Source organism: Gracilinanus agilis, chromosome 1 (assembly GCF_016433145.1).
Source record: "Gracilinanus agilis isolate LMUSP501 chromosome 1, AgileGrace, whole genome shotgun sequence".
Lineage (NCBI taxonomy): Eukaryota > Metazoa > Chordata > Mammalia > Didelphimorphia > Didelphidae > Gracilinanus > Gracilinanus agilis.
Window position 1 is genome coordinate 136,114,714 of NC_058130.1, and position 17,337 is coordinate 136,132,050.

The 17,337-nt window shown below is 35.7% G+C and overlaps 1 protein-coding gene across 1 annotated transcript in view; it reads left to right on the top strand.

Moving 5' to 3' along the window:
• The first annotated feature begins 286 nt into the window (after positions 1 to 286).
• UNKL (unk like zinc finger) overlaps positions 287 to 17,337 on the top strand; it is a 132,982-nt gene continuing 115,931 nt past the window's right edge. Inside the window, exons 1-2 of the mRNA XM_044657478.1 lie at positions 287 to 321; positions 853 to 1,062. Of these exons, the coding sequence (XP_044513413.1) occupies positions 287 to 321; positions 853 to 1,062 (245 nt within the window). The remainder of the gene's footprint in view (positions 322 to 852; positions 1,063 to 17,337) is intronic.

Genomic DNA, 17,337 nt, shown 5'->3' on the forward strand with positions numbered 1-17,337 from the left:
CCCCGCCCTCCCCCCGCCCGCGGAGTCGCCTCCCAGTCCGCCCCTCCCCCAAGCCTCTCCGCCCGCTGGACGCTTGGGCTCTGGGCCTGGCCCGGCCCGCTCCACTCCCCGCCGGATACCATCAACTTCCTGCCTAGTGGCCCTTACGCGGCCTCCCGGGCTTTCCTCAGCCCACCTGGGCCCGTGCCGTCCAGCCCGTCTACTCCCTGCGTCCTGGGGCTCCGAGATTCTCCCTTCTGTCCCGCCTGCCCGCTTTCCCTCTCGTGGCTACTACCCTGCTATTTCCATGTCCCCGTCCCCATCCCCTGCTGGGAGCCCCAGGTAACAGGCCTAAAATACCAACCTTTATCTTCACACACACCCCTCTCACACACCCCTCTTCCCCTTATTCATATTAAAGTGCTGAAGCAACATTGGTGTTAAGTAAAATTTTGCAAAATCTGCCTTCGGGACAGTTCTGCAGCTAGCTTGGTAGTTGGATTCTGTATATTTGGAAGGATCGGGTGTGGATGGATGGGGGGGGGGGTGTGCTTTTTTTTTCTTGCTGCATTTAATGCAGACCTATGCCTGAGGGACTCTCTTGCCCTCTCCCACTGTTGTAATATAATTGAAGATAGATGGCTCATAGGTCTATTTTGTACAGATTCCTTTTCTTAAGTTTGGCGATGGCCTTATAAAAAAAGCCATTAAGCAATTAACATTAAGTTGCTTGGCCCTAATAAAGTTACATTGTTGTACGCACAGTTTAGAGTGACAATGGAAAGTCTTTTAAGTTTATGAAGCAAACACTGCATCAAATGTTCGGTACTTTCCTCAAGCTGAAACGACTTGTAATACCATTTATCTTTTTAGGTATCTAAAGGAATTTAGGACAGAACAGTGCCCCCTGTTTTTGCAGCACAAGTGTACACAGCACAGACCATTTACCTGTTTTCATTGGCATTTCCTAAATCAGCGTCGCCGTAGACCCATCCGAAGGCGTGATGGAACTTTTAATTATAGTCCTGATGTATATTGTACAAAATATGATGAGACTACAGGAATTTGCCCGGATGGTGATGAGTAAGTGTATAACTTTCTTTTTGTACTTTCAGTAAGTTATGGTGATTATCAGAGTGATTTTAATTATAGTTTGCAACTTACCTGGACAAAGACCATTCTTAGTCATCATATTGGAAGGTGAAGGAAGAAACTTTAAAAGATTTTTAATTAAAATTAATGACTTTCCAGAAAGTATTTATCTAGCACATGAAGGATTCCGCATTCTTAAAGTTTTAGAGTACACCAAAAATTCCCTCTTTGTCACTTATCAAATTGCTTGTGTAGTTGATATAATAGGTCGTCTTATTTTGAAGGCAAACTTTTAGCAGTTTAAAAGAATTGAATTTCTTTTCTGTACCTATAGTAATGAAATTAAAGTTGCCTTCTCAAAAGCCTCATAAAGTAGTGAATTACAAATTGGCATGAATTTTAAAATAGAAAACAAAACTAGAAACTGCGCTCACAAAAAGTTTACTGCAAAAAGTAACTGAACTAAAGTGGAAATGGCCATTAGTGTCACAGACTTTCAGAGAGTGAATTGAAAACAGATAATTTTATGAAAAAATATAACTTTGTATTGAACCAGTTCACAATTCCCCTGTATTGTTTTGACACTTAATAAGCACCTTTGGTATGCTTTCCAGTATGTGCAGCTTGTAAAGGTTTGAGGTATATACCCCCTTGCTTTATGCAGGAAAAGGTTTTTTTAGGGACCAATTACTGAAAAAATCTTACGTTAATGTGGTAAGGGAAAACCCTACAAATGCTTTTGAAATTAAAAATTTCTTCTGTAGCCTTTTATTGAATGTAATTTTTATTTCATTGTAGTCTGTTAAAATGCAATTGACATTTTTTTCTGCATTTGTTTTTTGAGGCTTTTATGCCCTAATATTTGGTCAGTTTTTGTAAAAGTGGCATGTATAGCTAAGAATACCTTTCTGTTTCCATTCAATAATCTTTAAAAGTCTATCATCTCTGACTTTTCTTAAATTATGTTTTGGTCAGGGAAGCTGAGTAGCTCAGTGGATTAAGAGCCAGACCTACAGACAGGAAGTCCTAGGTTCAAATCTGGGGTCTCAGACACTTCCTAGCTGTGTGACCCTGGGCAAGTCACTTAAACCCCATTGCTTAGCCCTTACAATTCTTCTGCTCTGGAACTAATACTTAGATATTGATTCTAAGAAAGAAGGTATGGGTTAAAAAAAATTCTATTTTGGTTCTTCATTTATTTATTTATTTATTTGTTTTTTGGTTACATGTATCTAGATCTGAGAGGGAGAAATTGAGGTATTCCACTGTTATAATTTTCTTTTCTTTTTCTCTTTGTAACTCATATAACTTTTTCCTTAAGTATTTAAATGCTGTACCATTTGGTGAATGTTTAGAACTGATATTGATTCATTTCTGTGATACTTTTTAGCAAAAGGTTGTTTTCTTTATCTTTTTAAAAATTAGATCTTTCTAATTGTTGCTTTGCCTGAGATCATGATTGCTACCCCTGCTTTTTTTAAACTGTTAGCTGAAGCATAATTTATTTTGCTTCATCCCTTTATTTTAACACTCTGCATTTTTCTGTTTTAATTGTGTTTCTTATAAAGAACACATTGCTGGATTCTACTTTCCAATCCATTTTGCTATCTTCTTTTTTGTGGGTGAGTTAATCTCATTCGCATTCACAATTAGAATTTTTAATTGCAGTCCCATCATTCTGTTCTTTTATACTTTTCCTTTTCTTTGATTCTTGCTTCTTTTTTATGAAGAAGAGAGTGATGAGAGAAAGTATGCTCAGCACCAATGCTCTAGTTTTGGTGTAATATGTTTCCATTCCTCTGCCTTTTTCTTTCCCTTTCCCAGAGCCTAATAAAACAGATTCTTATAATTTTTTCTCCCTTTTCTTTTTAAACTCCTTTTGGAAATCTATCTTTTGAGGTGAAGGTTTGTTTTGCTTAGGACTAAACCTTCCCTTTATCTCTTCTCTCTCTAATTCTCCCCTTTCCTTCCTATTTTCCTCTTAAGTGAAATTTTTTTTGTACTTAAATTTTATGTGTAAATTCTATCTTTCTTTTACCAGTTCAGCTGAGACTGAAGTTTTGGTGTTTCCTGTTCTTCCTCAGCCCTTATTTGTATAAACTTCTCTTTGTACACCCCAATTATGTGATGTCATTTTTTCTTTTTTCTCTTTCTTTCTTCTCCATCACCAACATATTCTTATTCCCTAGCCTTTCCATGCTTTTAAGATCATCAAAATATAAAAGAACAACTCCTAGACTCTTTAATTAGACTCTGTGATCTTGATCAATAACGATAGAGTTTTGAGGCAATATGTGTATTATCTCCCTATATTAGGATACAATTAATCCTTGTTTAGTCTCTCTTGATTGTTCATGTTTACCTTTTTATGTATCTCTTGACTCCTGTGTTTGCATATCAAAGTTTCTATGATAACACTTTTTTTAGGGAAGCTTAGAGGTGTTCTCTTTAATTAAAGTCTAGTTTTTTCCCCTCCTTAAGTTTATACTCACTTTGCTGGACAAATTATTCTTGATTGTAAGCCTATATCTCTTTTCCTTCATGGAATATCATATTTCGAATTCTCCACTATCTTATAGTGGTGACAATGGAGTCTTGGAGTAATCCATCTTGTCTGTGGTTCTTTAGTTCTTGAATTTTTTCTTACTGTTTGCAGTATTTTTTCTTTGATCTGGAAGCTCTGGATTTTAGTTACATTCCTGGGAGTTTTCATTTTGTATTTTCTTTCAAGCGGGATGCTTTCAATTTCTATTGTGCCTTCTTCTGGGTAATTTTTAAAAAGGATTTCTTAAAGTTTTGTGGCTAGGTTCTTTTTTTGATCAAATGATGTTTTAGAGCAATGGGTCTCTTAGTTTTTTTTTTCCTTGTGATATATTTTACCTCAGTTGTTTTTGCAATGTTACTTTAACTTTCTCATATTTTTTTCAGTCTTTTGACTAGGAATATTTCTTGTCTCATAGAATCAAAAATTTCTATTTTGTTGATTTTAATTTCTTAGGTAGTTTTTTTCTCCTTAGGTAAGGTTTTGTACCCCTAGTTCCAAGCCGGTTATCTTTCTGAATCTCTCATTTCCTTTCCCATTTTTTCCTCTAGTGTGCTCATTTGTTAGTTTTAGTTTTTTTAAACCCTTACTTTCTGTCTTAGAGTCAATACTTTTTGGTTCCAAGGCAGAAGAGTGGTAAGGGCTAGGCAATGGGGGTTAAATAACTTGCCCAGAGTCATACAGCTGGAGGTCTGTCTGGGGTCAGATTTCAGCCCAGGACCCCTTGTCTCTACATCTGACTTTAAATCCTCTGAGTCACCTAACTGCCTCCTCTCATTTGGTTTAAAAAAATTACTTTTTAGCTTTTTTTTTTTTTTTTTTTAAGCCTCGCTTCATCTGTTCCAGGAATCTTGATTCAGTTTGCTGCCTACTCTATTTTTTTCTTTTAAGGTTTTGCTTGTAGATGTTTTGAAGTGAATTTTCTTCTTCTTGGATTTGTGTCACCATAGCAGCTCTTTATGGTGGGATTCTGTGTTTTTTTCTTCCCCCCCTTGGATTTTCAAATCAGAAGCAAGAAAATGAGTATATAGCACATACTCTGTGCCAGGCACTCTGCTAAACTTTTGCCAAATATTATTTCATTTGATCCTAGTGACTTGCCCAGAGTCATAACTAGTAAGTGTCTGAGGACAGATTCGGGAAAGGAAACTTGCTTATAAGGAGTTTATATTACACTGTATGGATATGACAAAGTACGTGGATAAATATAGTAGAAGGCAGTTTGAAGAAAGAGAGCAGGCATAATTGATGGGTCACATATAGCTTTATGGTTAAAGAAAGCAGGGGTAAGAAGGAAGAACATTCCAGGAATGGGGGACAACCAATGAAATGGCTTGAAATTGGGAGCTGGAATATCTTTTTGTAAGGAAAAATAAGGCCAGTTGTTCCTGGATTTTAGGTGGGGAAGAGTAATTTCTAAGACCTAGATTTAAGTCTTGCTACTTATTAATAGTGAGTGTGTGACCCTGGAAAAGTTATTTAACCTCCCAGTACACTAAGTAACTCAGAGACTCTTCGTGGCAGAGGAGGTTCTATCATGAATTGGCAGAGGGAGTTTCATCATCCAAGCTTTTCTCTATACTAATGAAGTCACAGATTCAGTACCTTTTTTCCAGGCATTGATTTGAACCCAAGGAAACAAATGAGATCACCAGAAAGAAATTGGCGGAAAAAGAGGTCCCTAGGACAGGACATGAGGGGGTCACTAATGATAAGGAGGTGGGAAATGGATAATGATCCATTGAAATTTGATCAATGATAGTAAGCATTGGGGATGGACCTAGTAATTGGAGAGAGGTTGAAGATGTGTGAGAGAGTATATGAATAGGGCAAGTTTTTTCTGTTTGGAGGGCTAGATTGAGGGTAAGAGTAAAGGTTTGGTCTTGACAAGAAGGGTCACTTTCTCAGAAATCGGAGTAAAAAAAGATAGTTTAAGTGAAGATGTAGAAAGATTTTGAGGGTCAAATAAGGAAATGAGAGAATTCATGGCCGATGGTTTTGATTAAAATAGTTGGTAGGGACATTTGAGAGAGAAGGGGATGGGTTGACTGCTTGAGAGTACTCCAGAATGCTGAAGGGAGAGGGGAGGGTGGAGAGGGAGAAAGAAAGGGAGAGGGAGGAGGCCAATTTTGGATAAATGAAAGGATGGCTATGTAACACTGAATGCCCAATTGAGATGAGAAAAATTGAATTTATAGTGGACCCAATCTGCATAGTGTTGTGAAGAAGGATTGGACAGAGTGGTCCAAGGTTGAAGATTTGACAGGTTGTGAATGAAGGCAAGGAGGCAAGAGGTGAAGGTGGAGGACAACGTTATTGTTGAACTGGTTAATCATAAATAGGATCAAGATTAAAGGGTAGAAATGAGAATAGATGAAGCACCAGACTGGTAAAATAGAGTTGGAAAAAACTGGAGGCCAGTGAAGAATAGGTCTTTGGGAGGAGTGAGGCAGAGGAATAGATGGCAGGCCACATTATTAGAGAAGTAAATTTTGGAATACATGAAAGTGGTCCTCTTATGCTGAGATTTTAAGTTCTGGTAGCTCAAGGGATGAGTTGAGGTTGATGAGCTAAGAAACTCTTATGGTACTCTTATGCTAAGATTTTAAGTTTTGGTAGCTCAAGGGATGTAGGCCATGGGAAGTTGAGGTTGATGAGCTGATATTTGAAGGCATTCGATTTGTGTGGAAAAGAAGAGCCAAGTACTTAATTCTTTGAGAAAGACGGAAGAGCGACCTCAAGTTTGAACTTCACAATCAGGATCTGGATGGAGTGATATAGGCAGATGGAAATCTGCATTTTATGATATTGTGATGCAGTGGAAAGAGTATTGGTTTGTGGGGCAATTAGGTAGCACAGCGGATAGAGTGACAGACTTGGATTCAGGAGAACATACATTCAAATCTGGCATCAGACACTTCCTGACTGTGTGATGCTGGGCAAGTCCCTTAACCCTGTTTGCTTATCCCTTACTGCTCTTCTGCCTTGGAATTTAAGTAGCAATTCTAAGTCAGAAAGTAAGGGTTTTTAAAAAGAAAGAAAGATTATTATTGGCTTTGGTGTGAAAGAGCAACTGGTTATATCTGCCATTTGTATCTTAAGTCACTGAACCTCACTTATTTAACATTTCTTATTTGTAAAATGAAAGGAGTTAGGCTAGATGATCTCCAAAGGTCATTCATCCCTACTCTTAATTTATGATTCAATCTCAAAGGAGAATTTGCTGCATGATAGTGGCAGAGGGAGGGTCTAGAAGTAGCATTGGAGTTTGCTAACTTGCTGGGCTGCTGTGTCAGGGAATCAAAGAGAATATGCAACCAGAATTAGTAAGGATGAGTAGGTATGCACTGTCTTCTAGAGAAAACCAGGTGTCCACAAGGGTAAGAAAAGAAAGTATTTAAGAGGAAGGGAAATTATTAATAAGGATAACAGGAGTTCTGGATGGTGCATATTGGGCTTATTTGGCTCTTGTTTGAGCAGGTTATTGAAACTGTCAAAGTTCAAACTCAGTAATAATGAAGTTTAAGACTTTATTAATCTAAAATATGATCTAGACTAAAAAAAATTTGATTTCTCTTTATTTTAATGCAGGTTCAATTACTCTCTGTGCTTTTTATATTTTGATGCTGCTTGAACTGTTTTAAAGTTAATGAGTAAAGCAATCATTGGCAAACATATATGTGGCATTTTTGCAGTTTTAAGTAATTAGAATTTTAAATTTATTTTTACAAGTTTCCTAGTGCTAGGAAAAAACATGTATTTCTAAATACATATCAATGATACACACAAGAAATTAGAAATTAGTCATTGTAAGTAGATCTAATGTATGGATTTTCACAGTATATGGTTTATTTTTCAAGCTGTGTCTGAGAATATTGGAAGGAATAGAATCTCCCATTTGAGAATTGAGAAGAATTGAGGTACTGTGATTTTAAGGAATAATATTCTGGGAAGAAAATTCTATTCCACATTGCTGTATTTGATGATTTGTTAAGTATGGAATTTAAATTAAATCAGATAAGATCTCATTGGATCAGAAACTATGTAAATATGAGTTATGGGGCAGTGAAGGTAGCTCAATGTATAGAGAACCAGGTTCAAATTTGGCCCCAGACATTTCTTATCTGTGTTACCCTGGGTAAGTCACTTAACCCCTATTCCCTAACCTTTACCACTGTTCTGCCATGGAACTGATACTTAGTATTGATGCTAAGACAGAAAGTAAGGATTTAAAAAAAAAAAAAAAAGAAAGTGAATTTTTATGTTTACCTTTGGTTGATAAGAATAGTAAATTCTAATAGCCTTCATTTTTCAGAGATGCTCTAGTTAGAAAAAAATGTTGCCTAGGGACAGTCTGATACTTGCAAATTCTAAAAAGATACATATTTGAAGTTTTTTCAGTGGTTTCTGGACATTTGACTTGTTTTTAGTTAAGGTGTCTATACCCTGAATACTTTATCTGAGCCTTGGGGGGAAGAGTAACATTTTGGTAAACATAAAAGTTGTCTTTTAGGAAAAAGGTAATATTACTTTGAAAGCTGATTTTAAAAGTCTACTATTCCATTGATTATTACTTGGATGTATTGCCCAAATATAATATAGGGTAGGCAAATGCTTAATTGAAATCTATTTTAATTCTTTTCCATTTCTTCCATGTCCTTGGTCAAGTCATTTAATGCTTTGTGTTTCAGTTTTTTTAGATGAGGCCAAAAATGTTTGTTTAGAAGTGTCACAGTGTAATTCTTATAATGCTTTTTAAGTATGTTTTTGCATTGCACTTTAATTGCATAGTTGGTTTTAAATAATAAAATGGAGAAAGCACCTCCCTGAAGCCAAACTCACATGAAAGAGTTCATATAGCAAGCATTTACACAGTAAATTTCTGAAATTGCAAAGTATTTTCCCCGTGGCAGCTTTGTTAGTGGTAGCGCATGTATTATTGTCCCCATTTTACAGATGAAAAAACTGAGGTTCCCATGGATTTATTGACATAGAGATTAGACCATCTTTCTTTCAATTAAATCATGCTGATCAGATCTACTGAAATAAATTTACAGGCATTTTGAAAATATTTTATCCAGGTGCAAGTTATTAATAACATTCCATGGTAAATTAGTGCTGATTGTAAAAAAAAAAAAAGTAGCTTTGTTTAATGTTAAGCACTTTTTTTCTGTGATAAATATCGTCAGGTGAATTTGGTTCTTTGGAAAATATTATTGGCTTATAAATTTGTTTCATAAAAGTATCTTAATGACAAAATTATGTTTTAAATATTGCATAACTTAACTCAATAATTGGTGGGTTTACTCTCTTTTTTTCCATTGTTGATTCAATATGTATAAATCTTCACTTAGTAAGAACCCAAGTTGACATTCTGGTTCTTATTAAAGAAATTTAAATGTTTGTAATTTTTAATCGGAGAATGAAGTTACTTGTTTTGATAGTTTTAAATTTCTTTGCCATCTTTCACCCAGGGATTTCGGAGTACTTAGTAATTAATTCTTATTCCACTGAGAGGAAATTCCTTCTCTTCCTCCTACCTCCATCCTAAAAACACTAGAGTTGCATATTTTTTCAAGGCTACCCTTTAGTTAGTGGCAAAAAGTAAAATTATAATTGTGAAATCTAGATATCTTCTTGGACCAGATTTCTTTCTTTTTTTATTGATATAGAAAATTTTTCCATGATTCCATGATTCATGTTCTTTTCCTCCCCTCTTCCTAGCCCCCTCCCATAGCCTACGCGCAATTCCACTGGGTTTTACACGTGTCATTGATCAAGACCTGTTTCCCATATTATTGATATTTGCACTAGGGTGATCATTTAAAGTCTACATCCCCAATCATTTCCCCATCAACCCATGTGATCAAGCAGTTGTTTTTCTTCTGTATTTCTGTTCCCACAGTTCTTTCTCTGGATGTGAATATCATTCTTTCTCATAGGTCCTTCAGAAATATCTTAGATCATTGCATTGCTGCTAGTAGAGAAGTTCATTACATTCGATTGTGTCACAGTGTATCAGTGTGATCTGTGTATAAAGTTCTCCTGGTTCTGCTCCTTTCACTCTGCATCAATTCCTGGAGGTCGATCCAGTTCACATGGAATTCCTCCAGTTCGTTATTCCTTTTAGCACAGTAGTATTTCATTACCAGCAGATACCACAATTTGTTCAGCCATATCCCAGTTGAAGGGCATCCCCTCATTTTCCAATTTTTTGCTACCACTAAGCGCGGCTATAAATATTTTTGTACAAGTCTTCTTCCATATGATCTCTTTGGGGTTTAAACCCATCATTGGTGTGGCTGGATCAAAGGGTAGGTAGTCTTTTAAAGCCCTTTGGGCATAGTTTAGACCAGATTTCTAAGTTGTAAAGCCCTAATCATTATATAACTGTACCTTTTCTCAAAATGATTTTAAAAGATTTACAGATAAGAATAGATATTTTATTATGGCTTTAATATTTTAAAAGATGATATCTATTAATATGCATTGCTTGGCATCTCAGAATGGTATTTAATTTTTGCTATTCTGCTTTGGTAATTCAGAATGTGAGTTTTGAAAGTGCAGTAATAGTAAACTCATTCAAGGGGGCAGCTGGGTAGCTCAGTGGATTGAGAGCCAGGCCTAGAGACGGGAAGTCCTAGGTTCAAATATGACCTCAACCACTTCCCAGCTATGTGACCAAGTCACTTAACCCCCATTGCCTAGCCTTTACCCCTCTTCTGCCTTGGAGCCAATACACAATATTGACTCCAAGACAGAAGGTAAGGGTTTTAAAAATAAAAAATAAAAAATAAAAAAAATCATTCAGTTTTTTAGAATTGGAAGTAACTTAGTGTCCAACTAACTTATTTTATAGAAATTTGGGTCCAAACTGATAAAGTAATAATTTTTTAAAAGTTTACATTTATAGCTTGCTTTAAGATTTGCAAAGCCCATTACATATCTTCTTACTTGTTTAATGTCATATAGCTCATATAGTGGCAAAGCAGAGTTTTTTGACTCCCCTTCATAGAAAATATTCTTTTCCCTGTGCCACATTTTTGGTTGTGACTTTTATGGAGAAAATAAGCAGAGACAGTGACCTATTTATATAAATACTTCCCTACAGTAGTACATGTGCTCATCTCTCTATTCCATTCATGCACAGTGTTACAGTGGTTACCTAAAGGGAAAGTGGTCAGAAACCATGACTCAAACTTGAAGATGGTGGATAGATTGAAGAAAGGTGTTTAGAAATGTTGGAGGATCAAGTAAAACTTAACTTTTTGGCAGTCTTTTTCTGGCTGAACTTGCCTAGAACTTGTCCATCTATTTAAACAAATCTACTCAATCAAGACACATGATCTTTTGTGTATACATACACATCACCCATTATCCTTTCTTTTGTCCTTTCATGGTTACAACTACTTTTTCTCTTGAGTCAAGGGAAGTGTGGAAACCCATATCTCAATACATTATATATGCATTTTTGTTTATATAATAGTTTATCTTTACAATAAATTTGAGTGTACTGATAAAGTAGTTGGGAATAATCTGTATGCTGCATAACAATGACACTCTTCTCAAAAATCTCCAATAGTTCTTAGCACTTGTTAGATAAAATACTAGCTCCCTAACCTGATATTTAAAGCCCTTCACAATTTGGCTCCAATTTGGCTTCCCACTACTTCAGTGCATCTATGACTTAACAGTGAGGATCAGAAACTGTCCATACCTTTCCATTTTGTGCAATGCTTATCTGTGTCCTCCTATGAATTTACCAGAAGACTACATAATGTGCTAGGGGTGTTGTGTTTTTTTTATCCCTTTTACTCAATAAATGACTAACTCTTCCTCTTTTCCACTCATGGTTCTCTGCTAACATTCTATGTAATTCTTTATAATATTTTTGTGCAATTCCCTCACCTTTAATGCATTACTTTAGTTCAACAGCTGACCCATGCCCACCAAACCTTTCTTGATTGCCTTTTAGGCCACCTTTACCTTCAGTGTCTTTAGTTTTCTAGATCTTGTATTCACAGGATATCACCAGAAGAATATTGTTGTAAAAAAAGATGAATCTTCATTTTAATAAGAAGCTTGATGTTGTTTTTCAGTTCCCCAAAGGCAATTCAGCCTGCACTCTTCCATTTCTTTCCTTCTTGTCCCAACTTAGCTCTTCCATATATGTCTTTGCTTTTTAGATGTTTTTTGTAAGGAACAGTTTGTATTCTTATGCAATCTGCCACTCATTTATTGGATTGTTTAATCCATTCATATTTGTTATGAGAATTAGATTAACATTTTCTTTTCATTTCTATCTCTGACACTTTTTTTTCTGAATTAGGATTTTAAAAAATTCTTTTCTTTTTTTTTTTTTTAAACCCTTACCTTCCATCTTGGAGTCAATACTGTGTATTGGCTCCAAGGCAGAAGACTGGTAAGGGTAGGCAATGGGGGTCAAGTGACTTGCCCGGGGTCACACAGCTGAGAAGTGTCTGAGGTCATATTTGAACCTAGGACCTCCTGTCTCTAGGCCTGGTTCTCAATACACTGAGCTACCCAGCTGCCCCCTAAATTCTTTTTTTTTTTTTTAAGATAAGTACTTTGTTACTACAGTTACTTTTGCTTAATCTACTTTGTTAACCCTATTCCCACATGCTTTTTTCCCCCTCACCCTCAACATTGCCTCCTTCCCCTCTGTTTGTCAACTCCTTCCCTAGTTTTGTAGTTTTATGTATTGAATCATTTCTTATTCTTCTATTTAATTATTTAGTTGTTCTGCTATTTCCCCCTTTGTTAAGTAGTTAGTTAAAAAAAAAACTCTTTCCCCCTTCAACTTCTTCTGTTTACTAGTTTTTCTCTCATTTTTCTCTGCCTTTTTCTAAAAATATTATTTTTAAAAGCTTGTTCTTTTCATTAATTTTATTCTAAATCTTTATCTTTGCTTCATAGTCTTTATACTTTTTTCTTCCTTTCTTAGTTTTTTTGTGTTCTAAGTGAAATTAAAATAATCTAAAGTACCACACTCGAATTCTTCTAAACAATTTCTGTTTGCCTTGTTCTCATTTTACCTTCCTCCCTTTTTTCCCATTTGTTCCTCATTCTTAGAAGTATTCTCTCTTCTGAACTCTTCCCTGTACCAGTGTTTTTGCACTTCAGGTTTCCTTAGAGTCATTTTATCTGGATTTTCTTTTTGCCTCATCAAGTTGTACCTTGTATTATACTTAAAATTTGTCTTGTAGTGTACTTCTATATGCCTGCTTCCCACTTTCTCACCCCCTTAACTATAAGTTTTTTGATGTAGGGACTCTTATCTTCGTATCCCCAATAATTAGTATCTTGTATATAGTAGAATATCATTTGTATTCATACCTCATTATTATTTAGCCTCATAGGTGTTTCTCCTTCCTTTCCTTCCCCCCTTCCCCCCATTCTCTTCTATTATTAGGACTTTGTTTCTAGATAACATTCTAAGACCAAATGCTATACCTGATTTTTGGCTTATCTTCACTTTGACTGCCCTCCAATGGGAATTCTTGTATACATTTAAAAACCTTAAGTTTGATCTTATGAGAAATTAATATAACTAGACATAATTTTCTCTATGTACAATAGTGTGATGTAAAGAAAACACAGAACTTTGAATTGGGAACATTTGAGTTGTGACTTCATTGTAATCTGTGAGCTTGGATTTTTGCATCTTTAAAAAAAATATTGCATTACCTCTCTCATAGGGTTGTTGGCTTTACCAAGAATTTCTTGCCTCTGGCAAGGCTCTACCCATTTATTTTTATTAAATTTAAATGGCAGATTTAATATTTAATTATTTAAATAGCAGATCAAATTTAAACATAGAGGTTTGAGAGAACAAACTATGATTATAAAAAAAGGTTTTGGGATTTAGAGGCATTGATATAATCCTCAAGTGGCATGGCAATTCCAAGTTAGTTTTGTGTGGGATGAGCTACACGTGATCAGACTTCAAGTAGAAAAGAGACTTTAGGGGGCGGCTGGGTAGCTCAGTGGATTGAGAGCCAGGCCTAGAGATGGGAGGTCCTAGGTTCAAATATGACCTCAGACACTTCCCAGCTGTGTGAGCCTGGGCAAGTCACTTGATGTCCCCATTGCCTACCCTTACCACTCTTCTGCCTTGGAGCCAATATACAGTACTGACTCCAAGACAGAAGGTAAGGGTTTTAAAAAAAAAAAAAGAAAAGAAAAGAAAAGACTTTAAATCTATGCCTATCTTGCTTTCTCTGTTTCAAGAGATTATTAATAAACTCTATGTAAATAAGTACCTGGAGTTTTAAATTTAAATCTCATAGACTTATTCCTTTGGATGTGTGATACTTAGTGTTATGTGATTTAAAAAAAATACTTGTATGCTATTTAAATCTCTGTTCCTTTGAAAGTGACTATTTTAAAGGAGGAAACTTATTCTTTCTGACCTTTTTTCAGTTTTAAAGAAAATCTCTTTTGTTCCTATTTGCCTCTTTTCCAAGATCAAAATGCCACTCATAAGGCAGTCTCAGGTTTGAAAGTTCACTTGTTTACTTTTCATTAAGTTTGTATATTACATTTATTGTTGTCTGTGATTTGGCTGTTTTCATTAATTAAATATTCTGGTTAAGGGAGTTTTCAAATGTGGATTGCCAACATTTAAATAATTAGGCTAAAATAGGAAACAGTTAACAGTGGCTTGATTGAACATAAAGGTTCAATTAAGAAGACCCATTATGATCAGTGGTTATTAATCTATGAATGTTAAGTGCTAGTTAATAGTGTGTTCTGGATAGTTGAATACCAGAGTTTAGGGCTAGATTATTAAGCTTGTTTGTGTGAAATTTAAACTGTTAAAATGTGGGGAAAGTATTACATTCCTAGGGAATAACAACAAGAAGCAGCAATAAAATGTTTGTTTTGTGCCAGGTTCTCTGTTAACACTGAGGCTACAAGAAAGGCAAAAAACACTTTGCTCTCAAGGAGCTCACTTTCTAGTGGAGAAAACAACTTACAGGCATCTATGTACATCTAATATATATACATTACAAATGAGAGATAACAGCACTATGCTGGCAAATATTTAACAGTTGACCTTAGAAAGAAAAATATAAACATTGCACACTTAAAAGTATTATCTTTATTATTAACATTTTTTCCATCATTTTCTTAAGTTTAGACAATTGACAACAACAACAACAAAATCAATCCCTGATTTGTAATGTTTGTGAATTTCAATTTGACTATCTCCTGGTAAGAGCTGACTCTGGAGGCATTCCAGAGAAAATCTGGTGGGAGGAGGTGGTCGTGGTGATGATAGAATCTTTTTTTTCCTCTCTTTTATTTTTATATTGTCATGCAAAACACAATTTTATATTGGTCATTGTTGTAAGAGCAAACTCTTATATATCCAAAACACCAAAATAAAATCATAAATACACTGATGTGAAAGATAACTCCAACAGTTCTTTCTCTGGAGGTGAATAGCATTCCCTGTCATGAGTCTTTCAGGATTGTCTCAGATCATTTGTATTACTATGAGTAGCCAGTTTTCCACAGATAATCGTCTTTTAATATTGTTACTGTGTATAATGTTTTCCCAGTTCTGCTTATTTCACTCTGCATCAGTTCCCACAGATCTTCCCAGCTTTTTCTGAAATTGTGATGGTAGAATCTTTGAAAGTTATCTTGTACTCTTTTATCCCATTCACATAATAATTAATTTTTTTCCAATTACATGTAATAACAGTTTTTATCATTTTTTCCTAAAATTTTGAGTACCCATTTCTTTTCTCTAAGATGGCAAACCAGTTGATACAGGTTGTACATGTGTGATCATGCAACATATATTTCTATATTGGTCATGTTGTAGAAGTAGACTTATATAAAACAAAAACAAAAAACCACAGAGAAAATAAAATGAAAAATAGTGTCCTTTGATGTGCATTCAGATTCCATCAGTTCTTTCTTTGGGTGTGGATAGCTTTTTTCATTATTAGTCCTTTGGAATTGTTTTGGATCATTTTATTGTTGAGAATAGCTAAGCTATTTATAGTTGAGCATAATATGATATTGCTGTTATTGTTTCCAGTGTTCTCCTGGTTCTGCTCACTATTTTGTTTCAGTTACTGTGGGCCTTTCCAGGTTTTTCTGAAATCTTCCTGCTCCTGATTTCTTATAGCACAGCAGTATTTTATTACAATCATATATCATAACTTGTTCAGCCATTCTCTGTTTGATGGATATCCCTTCAATTTCCTTTTTTTTTTTTGCCACCACAAAAGCTGCTATAAATATTTTTATACAAGTAGGCCCTTTTCCATTAAAAAAATCCCTTTGGGATAGATACAGACCTATTAGAGAGATTGCTGGATCAAAGGGGTTTGCACAGTTTTAATAGCCCAGTTGCTCTCCAGAAGAGTTGGACCAGTTCACAACTCCACCAGCAGTGTATTAGTGTCCCAATTTTCCCATTTCCTCTCTGGCTTTTGTGCTTAAACAAACAAACAAACAAACAAAATCTTACCTTCTGTCTTAGAATCAATACAAAGCATTGGTTCCAAGGTAGAGGAATGGTAAGAGATAGACAATTGCAGTTAAGTGACTTGCTCGGGGTCACATAGCTAGGAAGTGTCTGAGGCCAAATTTGAATCCAGGACTGCCTGGCTCTATCCACTGAGCCACCTAGCTGCCCCTCTCTTGCTCTTTTGAACTAATTTTAAGCTAGCCTTGAAAGTTTCCGGGGGAACCAAAAGTGGTGGAAAGAGAGCTGGCTAGGTATATGAATAGTCAGATGGAGTAAGAAGCTGGACGGAGTAAAAGAAAGACCAGCTCAGTGTTGCTGGATCACAGAATAGATGGATTGAAAGTAAAGAAAAATGCAAAATACCTGGAAAAAGAGGTTTTGAAAGACTTTTAAAGTCAGACAGAGTGCTTTATACTTGGTACTAGGAATAGTACCAGGGAGTCAGCCACTGGAATTTGAGTAGGGGGTGGCATGGCCAGATATATTTTAGGAAGAGTGGTTTGGCAACTGTTGAGTTAAAATTGAATTGTAGTGGGGAGAGATTTGAACCAGAGAGACCAATCAGCTGATGAAATAATTCAAGTCTGAAGCTATGAGAACCATGTACCGGGCAGTGGCTGGGTGAGTGAAGAAATGGATCTCTCTAAGAGTCATAATTGTGAAGACAGTATTTGAGGTTGTCTGCCTAGGTCACTAAAATAAATCTGGCATGTTTTTGGTGGGAAGGGCAGATAAAGACATCTAGTTAAACATCTTAATTGTCATTCTCTAAAATTAGGGCAAAGTGTCTTGATTTGATTTGAGTTATTTAATTGTTTGAAAACACCTTTTGGGCATGTATAATGGATAATTTTTTACTTATTTAAAAAAGCTATAAGTTAGTTTCCTCTGCAAGTTATAGAAGTAGAATAATCCTGTAGTTGCACTGTTTTGAATACACAGTTTATTTGTGCTGGGCAATAGCATGACTTATGCTGTTGACTACTGCTCTGCAGCAACAGGAATGCTCACACCTCTTTAAGCCATGCCGGGGTTGCACAGTATGTTCATTGATCCTGGCTCTTAAATCGGAAGTTTCCTATTAAGAATTTCCGTTTCTCTTTCTATTATAGTAAATCTTACTGTAGAAATGCCGGACACTTAATTGGCTGCTTTTCGCCCATTTAAAATGTCCTTTGTTCTGAAAAGGCATACACCCCTTTTCTCAGCCTGG